The sequence below is a fragment of the Trichechus manatus genome, unplaced genomic scaffold (genome assembly GCF_000243295.1).
Source record: "Trichechus manatus latirostris isolate Lorelei unplaced genomic scaffold, TriManLat1.0 scaffold00030, whole genome shotgun sequence".
Lineage (NCBI taxonomy): Eukaryota > Metazoa > Chordata > Mammalia > Sirenia > Trichechidae > Trichechus > Trichechus manatus.
Genome location: NW_004443966.1, coordinates 10,620,729 through 10,641,522, shown reverse-complemented (window position 1 = coordinate 10,641,522; position 20,794 = coordinate 10,620,729). Strand labels below are relative to the sequence as shown.

General features: G+C 47.1%; 2 protein-coding genes across 3 annotated transcripts in view; one reads left to right on the top strand and one right to left on the bottom strand.

Moving 5' to 3' along the window:
- RASL12 (RAS like family 12) overlaps positions 1–4,022 on the top strand; it is a 13,493-nt gene extending 9,471 nt beyond the window's left edge. For both annotated transcript variants that reach the window (XM_004374667.1, XM_012555095.1), the window contains 2 exons: positions 298–488; positions 3,420–4,022. In XM_004374667.1, the coding sequence (XP_004374724.1) occupies positions 298–488; positions 3,420–3,795 (567 nt within the window). In that variant the 3' untranslated portion in view covers positions 3,796–4,022. The remainder of the gene's footprint in view (positions 1–297; positions 489–3,419) is intronic.
- A 2,427-nt stretch (positions 4,023–6,449) lies between these two features.
- On the bottom strand, positions 6,450–9,422 carry SLC51B (SLC51 subunit beta). Its single transcript, XM_004374666.2, has 3 exons — positions 9,326–9,422; positions 8,165–8,255; positions 6,450–6,651 (listed from the first exon to the last, which is right to left on the bottom strand). Exons 1-3 carry the CDS (start codon positions 9,420–9,422, stop codon positions 6,450–6,452), a joined length of 390 nt encoding a protein of 129 aa, XP_004374723.2.
- Between the last annotated feature and the right edge of the window lie 11,372 nt (positions 9,423–20,794).

The following is a 20,794-nucleotide window of genomic DNA, read 5'->3' as shown; positions in this document are numbered from 1 at the left end:
GCCCAGGCTGGTGCCCAGGGGCAGCCGGTTCTCCATAGGGGCCATGCCAGCGTCTTTGGCTCTGTGTCTGACAGGCCAAGGTCTCCAAGTCCCTGGCTGGGTGGTGAGAGGAGGTTCACCAGACAGTGTCTCCTTTCAGGCCAAGCCAAGTCCACAGTCAAACGCCCCTTTGAAAAGGGCTCTGCTGGGGAGCAATATACAAAGAGCCTGGAATGGCGAGGTGGGATGGGGCAGCTCAGGTGAGGCCTTTACCGGACCTGCTCTGCCCCTGACTGGGGCTTCCCTCCCTTGCCCCAGGACACCCCCAGGAACTGCAAACGCTACCTGAACTGGGCCCACGCTTTCCTGGTGGTGTACAGCGTCGACAGCCGCCAGAGCTTCGAGGGCAGCAGCAACTACCTGGAGCTGCTCGCGCTGCATGCAAAGGAGACCCAGCGCAGCTACCCAGCAGTGCTGCTGGGCAACAAGCTGGACATGGCCCAGTACAGGTGAGCCAGGGCACTTTGTCCCATATCTCCGGAGCTAACTTTCCTCATTTGTAAAGGGAGGTGTCATCTTCTGGGATTATTTGGCTACTAAGAACAGTTGTTGTAAGTTACCATCAAATGAATTCCTACTCACGGCGAACCCACGCGTGCGGAGTAGGACTGCTCTATAGAGAAGCAGATCGCCAGGCCTGTCTTCAAAGACACCACTGGGTGGGTTCGAACTGCCAACCTTTTGGCTAGCAGTTGAGCACTTAACTGTTTGAGCCCCACTGGGACTCCGCTAAGAACAGTAATCCACTCAATTCAGGTAAAAGGGGGTGTGTTGTAAGAGTACGGTGGGTTTGGTCTGCCAGGCAGCCAAGGACAGGAAGGGAGGGGCGTTTGGGCCACACAGGAGCCCGAAAGTCAGAAGGGAGGCCACTCTTTCCATCCCCATGGGACCCTGGGGTCTCTCTTGGTCTCACCCCTGGAGAGTCTATGTGACCTTCCATTCCCACTCCCCACAGCTGACTCAGTCCTCAGAGCTCAATTCCACTTCTAGGGAGAGAGACTGATTGGCTGCCTTGGGTCAGGTGTCTGTTCTGGTCCACCCAGCTCTCACCTCTTCCAAGTATGCCCCAGGCTCTCCCACAGTTGGCTGTGCTGAAAGCAGTTTCTCTTAGAAAGAGCTGGGTTTGAATCAGAGGTCTCACAGCCTGGGCCACAGGGCAGCTTACCACGGAATGCTGCAGCCGTATTTTGCTTGGCTGGCACCGTGTTTTAGCGGAATTGGAATGTTTCTGAGATGGGGTGTGCTTGTTCCCTCTCACCCCAGCGTCCCCCCTCCCCCCACTGCCAATGGTTTGCCTCTACCCTCTCTGTGCATTCAAGTTGCCTGCCTGCCCCTGAGGCATTTGAGACTGATATCTACACTTGAAGAGTAATCCCACTGGACTTCAACATTCCTCCTATGTGGTCAGTCCACCTGGAAGGTGTGGCAAGGGACCCATGTTGTGGCATTCGGGAAGAGATGGGGCTGGGATTGGCCTTCTTCCTCTGGCCACAGGCAGGGCCTGGCGTGGGAGACCCTCCCTGCTCACGGCTGGTCACTGCTGCTTCCCCACACCCCAGAGGCCCATTGAGTAGTGTTAGCAAGAGGAGGACCCTTTGCTTAGAACAGGTCAGATGGGTAATGGGCAAAGGGAAGGGTGGTCTGGTAAAGGTGGGGCCACAGTACAGGACCCTCAGAGGTGGTCAAGCCCTCAGAACCAAATTACATCTCAAGAAATGAGAGACATTAAAGCCACTGATGGTGGTCTTTGAGGAATCACAGAGCCTGGGAGAGGGGTGAGAAGATTCAACATGGGGAGAATTCTAACCCCAATCTTTGCTAAAGAGATTGTCTAAAAATGGTTTGACAGCAAATCACCAAGAATATGGGGCTCAGAAGAAGCAACATCAGTTCACTAAGAACAAGTCATGACAATTTATCCCCGTTTCCTTCTTTGATCAAGTTCCAGGGTCAGTAGATCAGGAGTCAGTGGACACAGAAAATCTAGCTTTTAGCTGCGCATTGGTCATCGTGTTCTATGATTGTCTTGCAGCTGAAAGGGTAAAATATGGGTCAGATCAGTGGTTCCCAACCCGCCGATGAAACTTTCACTAAGCTGCAACAAAATAAGTAAAGAAAAAGGCTGATGTTATGTGCGTGTCACCCGTTCACACACGCGTGCACACACAGGGGATCTTGTTTCTGAAAGTCCATTCATCGTGTTCCCACAGTGACAAGGTTACAGATTTAAGTTCATCAGAAAAGCAAATACCAAGTATTCTTTCAGAGAGGTTCCTCAGGACACGGGTGGGGAGTGGGTTAGATGCTCTGCCCCTGACCCTTTTTGTCCCTCTGATACTCACCCTACCTGCCACCATGGGTCAGTACGTAGGGCAGCTAGCCCACTGTGGGCCCCCTATTCCTGCCAAATTAGCCTTGGCTGAGAAACCTTTCCCCACCAGTGCCCACCTTGGCATCTCCTCTCATTTCATGGGCTGTGCCGTTGTCCTTAGGAATGGCGGTGGGGGCAGTTCAGCAGTGGGTGGTGTACAGGAGCATTCAGTTATTAGAACCTTGGCCTCCAGACCCCAGGGACCCCTGTCTCTTCGCTCTCTGTATATCTGACATATCCAAGGGCCAGGCTCTTTCCTTCCACCTCAATTCCCATGGCTTTCAGGTAGGAAGCTTCTAGAACATTCTCAGTTACAAATATCCCACCATCATGGGAGCTGGTATAGGACCAAGTTGGGAATAGGTGCTACTCCCTCTCTCCTTTCCCCCCTCCTCCCATGCTGTCACCCTGTTCTCTTCTGCCCCTCCTCTGGGCAGGCAGACAAAACTCCTCACAAGTCCTGAGAACTCTGCCAACCGAAGGCTTCTCAAGTCACCTCAGCCCACCATGCCTCTGCAGACTGTGGTCTACCACCCCTTTGATCCAAACGACTGCCTTTCTCTAGAGCTGATCCCGCGAGCCAGGGCTGTGGGTGGCCCATTTCCTGGCCAAGGGACCCATGTTGTGGAAGGAAAGAGATGGAGCTGGAAATGGCCTTTTTTTCTGGCCCCAGGCAGGGCCTAGCATGAGAAACTTTGGGCCAGCTCCTCCCTCTCCCCTAGGCGCATTCCTAAGTTCTGGCTCTGGCGACATCAGACACCATTTACGGAGTGCTGACTCTGTGCCAGGTGCTGTGGTAAGCACTAGACACAACTTATCTTTCTTAATCCTCACAACAATCCTAGGAGGCAGATTATCCCATTCTACTGATGAGAAAACTGAGACTCCAAGAGATGAATCTGACCCAAGGGCCTCCCACTAGTAAGTAGGGGAGCTGGTGCAGAACCAGGTCTGCCTGACTTGAAAGGATTCTCCTAACTGCCTTGCCATGCCCTGTTCTCCTTGCCAGGCAGGTCACCAAGGCAGAGGGCGCGGCTTTGGCGGGCAGGTTCGGGTGCCTGTTTTTCGAGGTCTCTGCCTGCCTGGACTTTGAACACGTGCAACACGTCTTCCACGAGGCAGTGAGGGAGGCACGGCGGGAGCTGGAGAAGAGCCCCCTGGCCCGGCCCCTCTTCATCTCCGAGGAAAGGGCCCTGCCCCACCAGGCCCCACTCACCGCCCGGCATGGGCTGGCCAGCTGCACCTTCAACACACTCTCCACCACCAGCCTGAAGGAGATGCCCACTGTGGCCCAGGCCAAGCTGGTCACCGTGAAGTCATCCCGGGCCCAGAGCAAGCGCAAGGCACCCACCCTGACCCTACTGAAGGGCTTCAAGATCTTCTGAGGTGCCCCTCAGGGTCCCAGCCTTGGCAGCTGGGCAGGGCTGTGGGATAGGGGCTGGTTTCTCACCACTGGCCTTTCCCTCTGGTGGACAGCTGACCCCTTCTGCGGCGCCAAGCAGTGTCCCTCTCAGTCACTGTGTGAGCTGGAGGGGCAGGCAGGGATGTTGTTCCTGTTGCCTCCAGGCCCTAGGCTCCATGGTAACCCCGCAAGGAAACAGCCACTGTGACACTGGGACAGCCTGGTGTCACCACCCCCTCTCTGCTGCAGAAACAGCTGGGCCAGACATGGATGGCTGTGGGAGGCCCGCATATGTGTAGACCTAACAGCCTACAGGAGAGACAGCCCTGAGGTCCTAGCGCTGCCGGGTGGACGGGAAGGGAAGGGCAGCTGCAGGTTTGGGAGGCTGGAGCCCGACCCTCCCATTGTCTTCTGACCTCACAGAAGCCCTAGGCTAGGCCTGTGGCCAACAAACCCTACAGTTTTCCAAGTGAAAGCTAGTTAAAATAATCTCAAGAAGAGGTACTCGCAGCACTTTGCCTCTCCTCAGCAAGAGTGGAAGGGAGGACTATGGGTTTTCCAGTGTATGGAGGCTCCGAGGATTCTCTCACTAGCCGGCAGGGCCCCCTGCTTTCCCACCATTAAGGACTCTGTCCACAGACCCTCAGGCTCAGCCTCCTCAAGTTGAATGATCAAAGCTGCAGAACAAAGTCGTTCCCTCCAGTGACAATCATCCAGGACTCCAGGGTGCCCACAACTGGCAGTATCTGACGCCGTGCCCCGGGCTTCTAGGGAGAAACATAGTGTATAAATTATACCCATTTGTAGTCTGGTTGAAGGAGCCCTGGTGGCACAGTGGTTAAAATGCTCAGCTGCTAACTGAAAGGCCGGCAGTTCGAACCCACCAGCCGCTCCGAGGGAGAAAGGTGTGGCAGTCTGCTTCCATAAAGATTTACAGCCTTGGAAACCCTATGGGGCAGTTCTGCTGTGTCCTACAGGGTCACTATGAGTCGAAGTTGACTCAACGGCAATGGGTTTGGTTTGGGTAGTCTGGTGTGGAGAGACCCAGAACCCTCAGCGATGGGTCTGAGTGTTCAAAGACCACTTTTGTAACATACAACCTAAAGCACTTTTGGTTAATAAAACAAATTTTTGCAAAAGTTATTTGGTGTTGCCACCACAGCTTTACACCAAAACATGGTGGCTCAAATATGGGATCAGGATACTCTCTTGGACATTGATGTGATTTGGGATCCCCCTGTTAGAAAAAGGTCTTAGAAGAGGGTCTTGAGTCAGGAGGTTCCATAGGTTTTTGTTTTTTGGTTTTTTTTTTTTAATTTTACCACAAGGTCCCTGGCCTGGAGGTCTTTCTTGGATGCTTAGCACATAAGCAAGTAAAGGAGAGGGCTCTGCTGAGTGGAAGGGATAAGAAAGGGATTCTTTTTCTTTTCCCATACAAAAATTTATACATACGTTGTTATGTGACTCTAATTGCTCTCCCCATCCTGTGACAGCACACTCCTCCTTTCCACCCCTGATTCCCCATGTTCCATTCAACCAGCTCCTAACCCTCTCTGCCTTCCCATCTCACCTCCGGATGGAAGCTGCCCGTTTAGTCTCTTGTATCTACTTGAGCTAAGAGGCATACTCCTCGCGAGTATCACTTTATGCCCCACAGTCCAGTCCAATCCCTGTCTGAAGAGTTGGCCTCGGGAATTGTTTGAGTTCTGGGCTGATAGAGAATCCAGGGGCCATGCTTTCCGGGGTTCTTCCAGTCTCAGTCAGACCATTAAGTCTGGTCTTTTTACTAGAATTTGAGTTCTGCACCCCACCTTTCTCCTGCTTCATCAGGGACTCTCTGTTGTGTTCCCTGTCAGGGCGGTCATTGGTTGTAGCCAGGCACCATCTAGTTCTTCTGGTCTCAGGTTAATGAAGTCTCTGGTTTATGTGGCCCTTTCTGTCTCTTGGGCTACTGCTTTCCTTGAGTCTTTGGTGTTCTTCATTCTCCTTTACTCCAGGTGGTTGAGACCAACTGATTCATCTTAGATGGCTACTTGCAAGCTCTTAAGACCCCAGACGCCACTCACTGAAGTAGGATGCAGAACATTTTTGTAATAAGCTTTGTTATGCCCATTGACCTAGATGTCCCCTGAAAGCATGGTCCCCAGCCCCCTACCCCTGCCTACTCTGTCAAGAAGGGGATTCTGAATCCAGAATCCTGCTCCTCCCCCTCTCAGCTGTCCCGGGAGTGGGACTGAAAAGAGCAGTTCTGACCCAGCCTTTGGCCTCTAGCCGAGGTCAGAGGGAGGCCGTGAACTGCTAAGACCACATGCGGAGACACCTGGCCAAGCTTCCTGACCCCCAGGCCCACTACGGGTTTGCACTTTTGCTCCAAGCCACTTGCACACATGGACCACGACTATCTGAACAAGTTATGCCATTCCAGCTGCCCACTTCCAAAAGCATTTTTAATAAAAAGGTTTTTTTTTTTAAATAACAATTTTTAGTCGAATTGCAGTTCATTCATTTTATCAGGTAACCAAAAAAAAAAAGAAAAAGGCTGCTTGAGAGAAATAGTGAAACCTGAGAGGTTTCAGGCCAGTGAGCCTGACCAGGGCCCTGGTGGGGGTCGACACTGCTCTGTACCCTCACTAGCTCTCAGGTTCTGGGGGGTCTTGGAGGAGAAGCGGTGGTGGACATCTCTCTCTCTTTGAATTCAATTTCCACTTGGGCCAAGTGTGGCTTTTCTGAGAGCAAAGTCTCCTTTAGGGTGTTCATGCTGCTGTCATCTTTGTTTCCGGCCTCTGCCAGATCTAGGACTTCCGGAGTTTGGGTTTGCGGTGGCAGCATCTTTCGATTTCTGGGAAGAGAGGAAACACTTTGGAATGTGAGTTCCCTGAGCTGGAATACTGAGTGGTTAGGGCAGGATGGGGCTTTCCCAAGTGGCTCAGAGGGTTTGAGGGAAAATTCTATAGGCTCTTTTGAGAGCTGCTGGGGAGAAGCCGAGATGGTTTGCTGTTCCTTCTGCCGAGAAACAGCTTACACTGGCACATGCCTTGTGTCACCGAGTTCTCACCGCCACCTGTGAGCTCAACCATGACCCCCCCCACCCCAGGTGAGGAAATGTGGCTCAGTCCCAGGACGTGCACTAAGTCTCCTGACTCGGAAGCCTGTCTTCTTTCCTCCAAACCACACTGTCTCTGATCCCAGGACTGTCATCCTGCTTAGTTCAGGTCCTGGTCACCCCACACCCCATCCCCACCCTCACTCCACCCCATCCCCCAAACCAACCACTACAGGAAATTCCTAATGAATCTCCCTGCTTGCTTCTCCAAACCAGCCTACACACACCAGTCATAATGTGTGCACGTATCACTCCCCAGCTCAAGCACCGTCAGTGGCTCCCCACTGCCCACCTGGCATTCAAGACCCTGCATGATCTTGTTCTTCATTATGTTTCCAGCCTTCCTTCCAATAGCTCTCCCAAATCTATCCTCCAGCCTTCCTTCCAATAGCTCCCAAATCTATCCTCCAGCCTTCCTTCCAATAGCTCCCAAATCTATCCTCCAGCCTTCCTTCCAATACCTCTTCCAAATCTATCCTCCCTCCAAGTCGGTTTTACTCGTGGTACCCCTAGACTTCCAATTGCGTGAGGAAACAAAGTAAGTCAGATGTGATCCCTGCCCTCAAGGAAGTCTCGGGTTAGCCCTGGCTGCACATTAGAATCATCCCACCTTAGATGCATTAGGTCAGAACCAGTCAAGGTGAGGCCCAGCAATCTGTGTTTTTAATATTCTTCCTTGAGTGATTCTGTTGTGCATCCAGGGTTAAGGAGCACTGTTGTATGACAATGTGAAAAACAGCCCAGGAGCCTCAGCTGACCTCAGGTCTCTATCTGACCCTGGATTTGGCCTTAGAGCAGGGTAAGGCTTCCCGCTTTAACAGCATTCCTAACTCTGCGATAGCTACCATTTACTCAGCACTCAGCACACTCCTGGGAGGAAGGAATGCTTTATTACTGCCATTTATAGAAGAAACAGTGGTTCGGAGGTACTGAGTGACTTGCCTCGCTAGTGAGTGGCAGAGCTGGGATTTGAACCAGGTCTGTGTGACCGCAGAACCAGAGACCATATCCTCTGAGGCACACCAGCCCCTGCCCTGTCTGCCGGCCAGTGCTGGGGGGAATGGTCATCAGGGACAGCTGCTGGGTTTCCAACAGCTTCCCTGAAAGGGCCCTAAAGGCTGCATTTTTCTGAACCAGAGGGTGGACAGTCAAAGCCTCCAGGCGACACCTGCCTGCGCAGAGTCACAGGTGCCCTCTGGAAGAACAGGACCCCCTCCCTCCAGAGGCCACCCCCAGACCAACGCCTCACCTGTTTGCCAGGATACTCCTTCCCAGGAGGACGGTGCTTATCACGATCACCATGGAGGCCAGGGTAAGAATGGCATAATTCCAAGGAGATGCTGGGGAGGGGCACATGAGTCAGCTTTGAGGGAGAGGCCAGGTGCCCCATGGGCTCACTAGGGGTTGGGGCTTGGGCTCAGACCAGCTCACAGCATCAACTGCCCCTGCTGTGGACCAGGTGCAGTGGGAGGAGATGAGCTCCCAGCCTGGGGAACCACCATTCTGAAAGGGGAGGGGTGACAAGATGGCAGACTCTGCTCTGGAGAAGCCCTGATCTAATGGGGAAGATGGCACCACAGTTGCATAGCAGGGAAGAAAAATGTGCAGGAAAAGAGGCTGGCGGAGACACACCGCACACTCTCCAGTTTTGCCAGAGGCTGGCCTTGTGTGGTTTGGGAAAGGAAGGGACAGAGGGGTAGTTAAACCAGATTTAACACTTGGCCGCAGATAATACATCAAGCAGCTAATCGGAATTTGTCCGGTCAAGATTTGCCCACACTGTACCGAAAAGCGGCGCTATCCAGCCTCAGAGCTTTTGCATTTGCTGTTCCCTCTGCCTGGGATGTTCTTCCTCATACACGCCGCACAGCTGCTTCTTTCACTTCCTGCAAGTCTTTATTCACATGTCACCTTCTTATCCAGACCTTACTCAACCACATTATCCAGTTCCAAATGCCTCCACCCTTACCGCGTGCTCCCCATGCCCTTCTCGGCTTAATTTTTCTCCTCATTACTCATCACCAACACACTCTGCATTTCAGTTATTTATCCTGGTTCCCTTCGGTCTCCTCCGCTATCATGTACACTGGGGCAAAGAGTTTTGTGTTTTATCCACTGTTGTAACCGCAGTGCCAAGAACAGTGCCGGGTGCACAGCAGGAGCTGAGTATTTGTTGAATGAGTGGAGGGATGAGTAAATGAGTAAATGGGTGTCATTCGTTCCCACGTCCTGTTACCTGCCCCACCGTGTGCCAGAGCGCTCTGGGTGCCGGATGCCCAGCCTCAGCCCCTGCCGTGGAGGAATGTGCTGCCTGCCTGGGAGGAGGAGGCCCGTGTTGCAGGGCTTCAGGCAAACTCTGCTCTTTGTGTTGAGGAGCAGCTCTCCCTACCCCAAATCTCCTGCCACTTACCATCTTCTACCCGAAAAAACCAAAGCATTTCTTCCAGCAACTCCTGAGGCACGGCAATGCCAGCTGGGGCTACGGCAGCCCCCTCACTGTGGTCCATGCTGCTCCTGGTTGGGGTGTGTTCCTGGCAACAGAGGCCTCAGAGCCTCTTGGCCCCCAGCTGCCCTTCTGGCCGAGGACCCCTGGAAACAAGGCAGAGAGTGTGACTAGATTCCCCCCCTGGTTTGGCCTCCTCTCCCTGCCCAGGGAGTCCCAGGGTGGCACAAACGGTTAAGTGCATGACTACTAGCTGAAAAATTGGTGGTTCAAACCCACCCGGGGGCGCCTTGGAAGAAAGCCCTGGTGATCTGCTTCTGAAAGGTCACAGCCTTGAAATCCCTATGAAGCAGTTCTGCTCTGCACACACGGGGTCGCCAGGAGTCAAAACTGACTAGACAGCAGCTAACGACAACACTGCCCAAATCCAGCCCTCCTCTGGCCAGGGTTGTGGGACCGGAACAGCCCAAACTCAGGAGCAGGAGGGGACTGGAGAGGCAGAGATCATAGGGGTGGAGTGACTCAAATCTTCACTAAAACTCAGCATGCAAGGAGCATTGATCTGAGAGTGAAGAGGACAGAGGCTTGCAGAGGACATCCCCACCCCACTTCCAAAGCCCCCTGCACTCCTGTGCTGTGGTTTCTTTGTATTGTCCTACCCCATGCCCATGCGGCTCATGTGGTAGCCAATCACAAGTCCCTCTCTTTCCTATGTGACTCAGGCGGGCCTGTCACAGTCTCTTTCCTGGGGATTGGCACACCAGTGACCCAGAGCTGAGATTAGGGGACTGCAGCCAACTCTGGCCCTGGTGGCTCAGTGGTTAAGAGCCTTTTCGCTGCTAAGCAAAACGTTGGCAGATGAATCCACCAGCTGCTCTTTGGAAACCCTATAGGGCAGTTCTACCTTGTCCTGTAGGGTCACTATGAGTCAGAATCAACTCGATGGCAACAGATTAGTTTTGGTTTGCCAACTCCGGCTGCTGAAATTCCTCATCCCAAGGCCTGGCTGGTCAGTGTGGCCCTGAGTTCTGCAATCTTTGGTAACTTCTTCTTTTAGATAAATTATCAGAGTTGGTTCCTGTTGTTTACGAAAGAAGAACCGGAACCTGAACCCATGCTCCTTAATTTGAGCCTGTTTCTATCCCTACAAAATGAAAACAAGCTGTATTTACCAAACCTCAGTCAAAACACTTTTTTTTTTATTGTTGTGCTTTAAGTGAAAGTTTACAATTCAAGTTAGTCTCTCATACAAAAATTTATATTGTTATGTGACTCTAGTTTCTCTCCCTATACTGTGACAGCACACTCCTCCTTTCCACATGTCCATTCAACCAGCTCCTGACCCTCTCTGCCTTCTCATCTCACCTCCGGACAGAAGCTGCCCATTTAGTCTCATGTATCTACTTGAGCTAAGAAGCACACTCCTCACGAGTATCATTTTATGTCCCATAGTCCAGTCTAATCTTTGTCTAAAGAGTTGGCCTCAGGAATGGTTTTAGTTTTGGGCTAATAGAGAGTCTGGAGGGCATGTCTTCCGGGGTCCCTCCAGTCCCAGTCAAACCATTAAGTCTGGTCTTTTTACTAGAATTTGAGTTCCGCACCCCGCTTTTCTCCTGCTCTGTCAGGGACTCTGTTGTGTTCCCTGTTAGGGCAGTCATTGGTGATAGCCAGGCACCATCTAGTTCTTCTGGTCTCAGGCTGATGAAGTCTCTGGTTTATGTGGCCCTTTCAGTCTCTTGGGCTAATAACTTTCCTTGTGTCTTTGGTATTCTTCATTTTCCTTTGCTCCAGGTAGGTTGGGACCAATTGATGCATCTTAGATGACCACTTGCTAGCTTTTAAGACCCCAGACGCCACTCACCAAAGTGGGATGCAGAACATTTTCTTAAACTTTGTTATGCCAGTTGACTTAGATGTCCCCTGAAAGCATGGTCCCCAGACCCCCACCCCTGCTACTCTGTCACTCGAAGTGTTTGCTTGTATTCGGGAAACTTCTTAGCTTTGGTTTAATCCAGTTGTGCTGACTTCCCCTGTAGTGTGTGTTGTCCTTCCCTTCACCTAAGATAATTCTTGTCAACTATCTAGTTAGTGAATACCCCTCTCCTTCCATCCCCACCCTTGTGACCATCAAATAATGTTTTCTTCTGTGTTTAAACATTTTATTGAGTTCTTTTAATAGTGGTCTTATACAATATTTCTCATTTTGAAACTGACTAAATTCACTCAGCATAATAATGCCTTCCAGATTCCTCCATGTTATGTTTCACGGTTTCATCTTTGTTCTTTATCATTGCATAGTATTCCATTGTGTGAATATACCATAATTTGCAAAACACAATTTTTGACATATTTGTGTACTACCTTTATTATTAATATTTTTCTTCAAATTAAGCCATACTTTAATTAAAATAGATTTTTAGAAGGAAACTTTATATTATTAAAAACCAGTTGCTGAAAGCAGCCGTCCAAGGTACAGCAATTGGTCTCTGTTCACCTGGAGCAACAGAGGAAGAAGGAGAGTCAGGAATAGGAGGAAAAAATGGAATGTGTAGCTAATTGCCTCCATGAACAACTGCCTCCTTTGCCATGAGACCAGAACTGGATGATGCCTGGCTACCATTACTGAATGTTTTGATCAAAGATTCCATAGAAGAATCCTGATCAAAAGGAGGAAAATGCAGAACAAAATTTCAAATTCTCATGGAATCTAGGCTTTCTGGAGCCATTGAGGCTGGATGAACCCCCAAAATGATTGTCCTTAGATAATCTTTAAAACTTAAACCAAAAATATTTTCTGAAGTTTTCTTTAAACTAAACAATACCAAAAACCAAACCCATTGCCGTCGACTGGATTCCAACTCATAGCGACCCTATAGGACAGAGTAGAACTGCCCCATAGGGTTTCTAAGGAGCAGCTGGTGGATTTGAACTGCTGACCTTTTGGTTAGCAGCCGATTGATTAATCCCTGTGCCACCAGGGGTCCAACCAAACAATAGTCTAGCTTAATTAGTAAAGTATGTCTGCCTTGAGCATTGTGTTCTTTTAAGAACCATCTATACCCGTTGCTGTCGAGTCGATTCTGACTCATAGCAACCCTATATATGGGATCAAATTGATAACATCAACTCTAAGGATTACATAGGAAACTTAGGGGGCAGTAAGCTTAGGTTAATGGGGGAGGAACAATTCAGAAAAGGAAGGTGAGAATGGGTGCACAACTTGAAGAATGTAATCAATGTCACTGAATTGTACAAGTGGAAATAGTTTAATTAGTGTAGATTCTCTTGTGTATATTCTCAACAACAACAACAACAAATAAAATAAAAACGGCGTAGACAATTGGAAGAGCGTAGTCGATGTCACTGAACCGTGCATGTAGAAATTTTTGAAATGGTGTATCTTTGGCTATGTGTAGTTTCACCAAAAAAAAAGGTTGAGAAGTTAGAGGGTTGACATGTTGTGGGGTTGTTAACCAATGTCATAAAACAATATGTGTACTACTGTTTCATGAGCAACTATTTGTTCTGTAAGCCTTCACCTGAAGTACAATTTAAAAAAAAATCTGAGAGGACAAAAAGACCAGAATTAATGGTCTGACTGAGACTACAGGAACCCCAGAAGACATGGCCCCCGGACTCTCTGTTAACCCAGAACTGAGACCATTCCTGAAGCCAACTCTTCAGACAAAGATTAGACTGGACTATAAAACATAAAATAATACTCGCGAGGAGTGTGCTTCTTAGTTCACGTAGATACACGAGATTAAACGGGCGGGTCCTGTCCAGAGGTGGGATGAGAAGGCAGAAAGGGACAAGAGCTGGTTGAATGGACACGGGAAACCCGGGGTGGAAAGGAAGAGTGTGCTGTCATAGTACAGGGATTACAACTAGGGTCACATAACAATATGTGTATATATTTTTGTATGAGAAACTAACTTGAGCTGTAAACTTCCACCTAAAGCACAATTAAAAAAAATTTTGAGAGGAAAAAAAAAAAAACAGTTGGTGGAGAGTTGATTCCAACTCACGGCGACCCCACATATTATTATATACATTTTAAAAAGCAGTATCACTTGTCATAGAGAAATAAATACGTAATTATTAAAATAAAAAGTGTAGACCTGCATACCCAAAATCACCTTGTAGGACTCATACACCTTGGGGAAACACTGGGCCATGTGACCTCTAGCCTCGCTCGTCTTTGGCTCTAGTCATATCATGAACTGCTGCTCTGAAGCCTGATCGCTATATACATAGTGACCACAGTGAAGTGTGTTCAGAATTTGAAGATAAGGCCACCTTGGGTGGAGTAAGAACCAGTCACTATTGATGTAGAAGTGGCATCCTTTCTGGTCACAACACTTGGATGCATGACTTAGTATCTCAGCCAGTTGGGGCACTGGAAAGGAACTATCCTGATTGGTGGACACCTGAAAAGGTGCACCCTTCGTAAAAAGACAGTGTTGGCATGAAACTCAGGTCCCCCAGAGTCTGGCCAATATGAGTTAAAACTTCTGAACAAATGCACTTGGGATGCTGAGGACTAAAGCTGAGGCCCAGATATCTCCCTTAGGTACAGCCCTATGAGACATGCAGGGAGGGAGCTGTCTGCTCCTCTTCCCCATAAAGCGGACCACCACCACCAGCAGCAGATGTGGTCAAGTCCACCCCGACATATGGCGCCCCCATGTATGTCAGAGTAGAACTGTGCTCCATAAGGTTTCCAATAGCTGATTTTTCATTAGATCACCAGGCATTTCTTCCAAGGTGCCTCTGGGCAAACTCGAATCTCTAACCTTTGGGTGAACAGCTGAGTGTTAACCATTTGCCCCACCAGGGACTCCAGAGCTCTCTAACTTCAGCACGTGTGCATTTGCCTGCCTGCATTTGGTTTCAGGCTAATGCCGAAGGTCTGGCCTAACGATAGGCAGTGTGGGCTGTGGACTAGTGCCCATCTGTGAACTGTTTGTAACTGCTCCTCTAAAAAAAACCCCAAACCCATTGCCGTTGAGTCAATTCTGACTCATAGCAACCCTGGTCCTCTACTATTCAGAAATTAAGAGTAAACATTTAGGAGCATTTATCACATGGGGTTGTCATTGGAATCGACTTCAAGGCATTTAATAACAAGAGAAGCCCTGGTGGCACAGTGGTTAAGTGCTCTGAAGCTAACCAAAAGGTCGGCAGTTCGACCCACCAGCTGCTCCACGGGCAAAAGATGTGGCAGTCTGCTTCTGTAAAGACTACAGCCTTGAAAACCCTGTGGGGCAGTTCTACTCTGTCCTGTAGGGTTGCTATGAGTTGAAATTGACTCGATGGCACGCAACAACAAAATAACAACAATTACAATTTGATAGAGTAATTTTATGTCTGTTGAATCTAATATTAAAAAAAGGAACTTGTATCGTGTACGTAGGCGCCCTGGTGGTGCAGTTGTTAAGCGCTCAGCTGCTAACTGAAAGGTTGGCGGTTGGAACCCACCAGCTGCTCCATGGGAGAAAGATGTGGCAGTCTGCTTCCATAAAGATTACAGCCTAGTCATTAGGAGCAAAGGAGAATGAAGAAAACCAAAGACACAAGGGAAAGATTAGTCCAAAGGACTAATGGACCACAACTACGACAGCCTCCACCAGACTGAGCCCAGCACAACTAGATGGTGCCCGGCTACCCCGACTGACTGCTCTGACAGGGATCACGGTAGAGGGTCCCAGACAGAGCTAGAGAAAAATGTAGAACAAAATTCTAATTCACAAAAAAAGACCAGACTTACTGGCCTGACAGAGACTGGAGAAACCTCAAGAGTATGGCCCCAGACACCCTTTTAGCTCAGTAATGAAGTCACTCCTGAGGTTCACCCTTCAGCCAATTAGAAAGGCCCATAAAACAAAATAAGACTAAAGGGGCACACCAGCCCAGGGGCAAGGACTAGAAGGCAGCCTAGGGGACAGGAAAGTTGGTAATAGGGAACCCAAGGTCGAGAAGGAAGAGTATTGACATGTCGTGGGGTTGTTAACCAATGTTGTAAAACAATATGTGTACTAACTGGTTTAATGAGAAGCTAGTTCTGTAAACCTTCATCTAAAGTACAATAATTTAAAAAAAAAGAAGAAGAAGAAGGTGAAAGTTTGTGACAATTGGAGGCAACGTGAACACAGGCATGAAAAAAAAAAGGGACTTGTGTCTTATAAGTAGGAGCCCTCGTGGCACAGTTGTTAAGCTCTCAGCTGCTAACTGAAAGGTTGGCAGTTGGAACCCACCAGCCACTCCACAGGAGAAAGATGTGGCAGTCGGCTTCCATAAAGATTATAGCCTTGTTGTTGCGAGCAAGGGAGAATGAAGAAAACCAAAGACACAAGGGAAAGATTAGTCCAAAGGATTAATGGACCACAACTACCACAGCCTCCACCAGACTGAGTCCAGCACAAGATGGTACCTGGCTACCACCACTGACTTCTCTGACAGGGATCACAACATAGGGGCCCGGACAGAGCTGGAGAAAATTGTAGAACAAAATTCACAAAAATAGACCAGACTTACTGGCCTGACAGAAACTGGAGAAACCTGAGAGTATGGCCCCAGACACCATTTCAGCTCAGTAATGAAGTCACTCCTGAGGTTCACCCTTCAGCCAAAGATTAGAAAGGCCCATAAAACAAAACAAGACTAAAGGGCACACCAGCCCAGGGGCAAGGACTAGAAGGCAGGAGGGGACAGGAAAGCAGGTAATAGGGAACCCAAGGTTGAGAAGGGCGAGTGCTGACATGTCGTGGGTTTGTTAACCAATGTCATAAAACAATATGTGTACTAACTGTTTAATGAGAAGTTAGTTTGTCTGTAAACCTTCATCTAAAATACAATCATTTAAAAAAAAAAAAAAAAAGATTACAGCCTTGGAAACCCTATGGGGAAGTTCTCCTCTGTCCTATAAGGTCACTATGAGTCGGAATTGACTCCATGGCAATGGGTTTTTTAGTTTTATCTTGTAAGTATTTATTAGGCTTTTTTTTTTTCCTTGCTTTTATTTTCTCTCTCTTTTTATTTTACAAGACTATTGGTCTGAGATGGACAGAATAAAAATAATAACAACTGGTCTTTCCCCATAGATGATTTAAGAAGTGTGGTCTAGCATAGCATTGTCCAATAGAAATATAATTAGAGCCACATATGTAATTAAAAATTTTCTAGTGGCCACATTAAAAAAAGCAAAAAGAAACAGGTGAAATTAATTTTGACAACATATTTTGTCTAATCCGACATATTCAAAATATTATCATTTCAACATGTAATCAATATGAGATTATTAATGAGACAGTTTACATATTTTTTATACTAAGTATTTGAAATCAAGTGTAAATTTTACACTTACTGCATATCTCAGTTCTGACTAGCCACATTTCAAGTGCTCAACAGCCACACGGGGTTAGTGGCTGCTGTACTGGATGGCATAGATCTACATCTCGGCCCAAGGACAAGCCTTGGCAGCTGGTCCTGCTAGTTGCTCTGGGTTCCTGGCATGAGGCCCACAGGGCATGAGAGATGAGCCTTGGGTTGGGAGCCAAGGAGCAGCTCCTGACCTGGCTCTGCCTCTGGTTAACTGACTGTATGTAGGCAAATTCCTCCCTCTGGGTCACTGAACCCTCTGAAGAACAAACAAGGAAATAATAAAGGCAGAAATGAATGAAATAGAAGGGAAAAATGGAGATGAACAAAACCAAAAGTGGGCTTTTTGGTTGGTTGGTTGTTTTTTTAAAGATTAATAAGATAAATCTCTGGCAAGATTCATCCAGAAAAGGAGAGAAGATGCAAATAAACAAAATGCAGATCCAAAATAACTACAGATACACCAGAGTCTTAAAAAATAATGAAGAGCATTATGAACTATATGCTAATAAACTTGACAACCTACATGAAATGGATACATTTCTAGAAAAATATAAAATACCAAAACTAGACAAGGAAAAAATAAAGAACTTAAAGACTAATAAATAATAATGAAATTGAAATGATGGTCTAAGACCTCCCCTCTAAAAAATAAAGCCCAGGTCTGGATGGCTTTAGAGGTGTGATTGTTAAGGTTTGTGTCAACTTGGCTGGACCATGATTCTCAGTGGTTTGGCAGTTAAGACGTACTTTGGCAGTCATATGATGATGTGATCACTTCCGTGATGCAATTTGATATAATGTGATCACCTCCATGATAGGATCTGCTGTGAGTAGTCAATTAGTTGAAAGGGAGTTTCTTTGGGAATGTGACTGGCATCCAATATAGGTGGACTTTTTGGCAAGCTGACGAGCTTTTTATCGCTCTGGATCCTACAGCTGGCTCCTATTCACCTGACCTCCAGTTTTTGGGACCTGAGCTAGCAGCTTACTGCCATCTAGCCTGCAGATCTTGGGATTCATGGGTCTTTGCAATCTGTCAGCAAGAGCCCTGCTGTCTGACCTGCCAATCTTAGGTTTGCCAGCTATGTGAATCAGGAGAAGCCACCAGCGTGACCCACGGACTCGGGACGTTCCAGCCTCTATAACCGTGTGAGTGATTTCCTCGATATAAATCTATATATATATATATTTATTTTCTTTACTGGTTTTGCTTCTCTAGAGAACCCAGCCTAACACAAGAGGTGAGTTCTAATAAACTTTCAATAAATTGTTAATTCTTATTTTTTTATCCTTATTTTAAACAAGTTGTTCCAAAAAGTAGAAAAAGAGCACAGAGTGCCTTGCTCATTTAACGTTGGTTTCAAAACGAGATGAGTTCCATACAAGAAGAGAAAATAATGGGCCCATTTCACTTATGAAAGTAGATGCAAAAATCCTAAAGTATTAGTTAGTCAAATCCAACAATATTTTAAGAAAATAATAGATCATGGTCAAGTAAGCTGGATATCAGGAATAGAAGGACAGTTCATCATCAGAAACTATATCAATGTAATTCACCCCATTAACAGGCTAAAGCAGAAAAACCAAACAATTGATATATATGATACAGTAGAAGGACACTTCTTCAAAGTGGTAAAGGATGTCTATCTATCTGTGACAAATATTATATTTAATGGAGAAACTTTAGATGCATTTCCTTTCAGACAGGTGATCAGACCACAATTTGCTGGCTGCATTTGACCATATGATTTAATATAGTCCTGGAGATCCTGGCAAATACTATAAGGAAAGAAAAAGAAGCGTCAGAATTGATAGGAAAGAGGTAAAATGCATGATTTGCAGGTGGCAAGATCCTCTACCTATAAAAACAGTTAGAACTAATAAAAAGCATCTGTCAGGGTTGTTGTATACAAGATCAATAGCATTTCTTATAATAATACCCAACTGTAAAATTAAATAAAAATAAGATACCATTCACAATAGCCACAAAGCCATAAAACATCTTGATTAACTTAACCAAAATGCAAAAGGCCTTTATGGAGAAATTTTTAAAACTCTAGAACCAAAAAAAAAAAGTGATTTGAATAAATGGAGAGACATGTATGTTCTTGGATTGGATAACTTTATATAAAAGACGTCAATTATTCCTAAGTTAATCTATAAAGTCAATGCAATCCCAATCAAAATTCTGATTGGATTTTATTCAGGACCTTGATAAACTTATTCTGAAGTTCATATAGAAAAATAGATGTCTTTAAGTCGCTAGAGTCAACCTCGGGGGGAAAAGAAAGACTAAGAGAAGAGAATGGCCCCATCAGATGTTTAGACACACAATAAAAATGTGGTTGTGACACAAGATCAGATCACTAGAGCACAGGGTCAGAACAGAGACTTCAGAGAGATCTATGGACGCAATGAAGGTAGCTCTACTGAGCAGTAGGGGGAAGGGGGAATTGTTTGGTAGATGGTGCAGGGACAATTGATTCATTGTATGGAGAAAGGTAAGACTAGCTGCATATCTAACAGCACACACAAACACAGACTCCAAATGGATTAAAGACCTAAATGTATAAGGAAAAATATGAAGTTAATAGAAGTGGGGTAGGGCTTCTTCAACAAAACCATAAAAGCCCAAGTCATTCAACAACGAAAAATTGATTAGTTTGATTTCAGCAAAAATAAGGATATCTGTTCAATGAGGAATACCCTGAATAAAGTAACAAATACATTTCCAGTTGGGATAAGATACTTCCAGTGCTTAAAACCAAGAAAGGACTGATATCTAGAACATACAAAGAACTCTTGCAAATCAACAAGAAAAAGACAGGAACGCCCACAGGTAAATGGGCAAAGGATACAAACAATGTATAAACCAGGAAACCAAAAAAGGCTAGCAAGCATATGAAGAAATGCTCAAACTCCTCGGTAATCAGAAGATTGAAAATTAAAGCCAAAACGAGATACCACTTTCCATCTCTTAGACGGGCATGGTTAGAAAGCTTGTCAGTGGGGCTCTGGGTACATAGCCTCTTGCACTGATGGAGGGTAGACTGGGCAGCTATCTGGAGAGCAAATTAAATCAGGGGCTGTTGAGTCAATTCTGACTCATAGTGACCACATGTGTGTCAGCCCAGGCCTCCAGCTTTCCCTGCCGCTCCTGGGTGAGTGACCTCTTGAATGAGTGTCCTCGGAGGGCAATCAAGCTCCACCTGGTTTTTGCAATCCAAAAGAATCACAACCTCAATTCTTTCCTTCTTATATGTTGGCCTTAAGTGAAGCGGAAACATCCAGACCCTCTTGCCAGTCTAGGGGAACGGGCTGGGTAGGACCCATGGCCTGTGGGGGTATTTGTGTTGTGCTCACTCCAGGCTTCTGTCTCCTGGTACGATCAATATTTAACCACAGAATGGGGAGCAAAGCCTGGCCTTTTACAACCTCTACTTCCTCGCACTCATGGTGACCACATGTGTGTCAGAGTAGAACTGTGCTCCACAGGGTTTTCAATGGCTGATTTTTTGGAAGTAGAATGCCAGGCCTTTGTTCTGGAGTGCCTCTGGGTGGACTCAAACCTCCAACCTTTTGGTTGGCAGGTGAGTTCATTAACTGTACCACCCAGGGACAAATTAGTCAAATGAAATATGCACACACCCCGTGATACAGCAGTTCTGCTCGTGAGTATATATCCGAAAGAAATTATCCCCAATAAGAGGACATACCACACCATTTACGGAAATTCGAAATAATATGCTCATAAAACAACACAGACTTTACAAGAACTCATACAAGAAAAGGACACACATTAAACACACACAGACAGCTGTCTATGAGTGTGGAGGAAAAAGGGAGCAGGCATGGAGAAAAGTGAATAAAGAAATAAAATGGGAGGAGGGCTTTGAACAGACCAACTGTGAAAACAAGGAGAGAGGCAAAGAGAGAAACCGAGGGAGACCTCCTGAGGTGATCTCCAGCCTCCTCCCCACTCTGACACTGCCATCTGGAGGCTATAGACCTCAGCCAGGAATAGCTTTTGGGCACAGCCAGGAGCACTCAAAA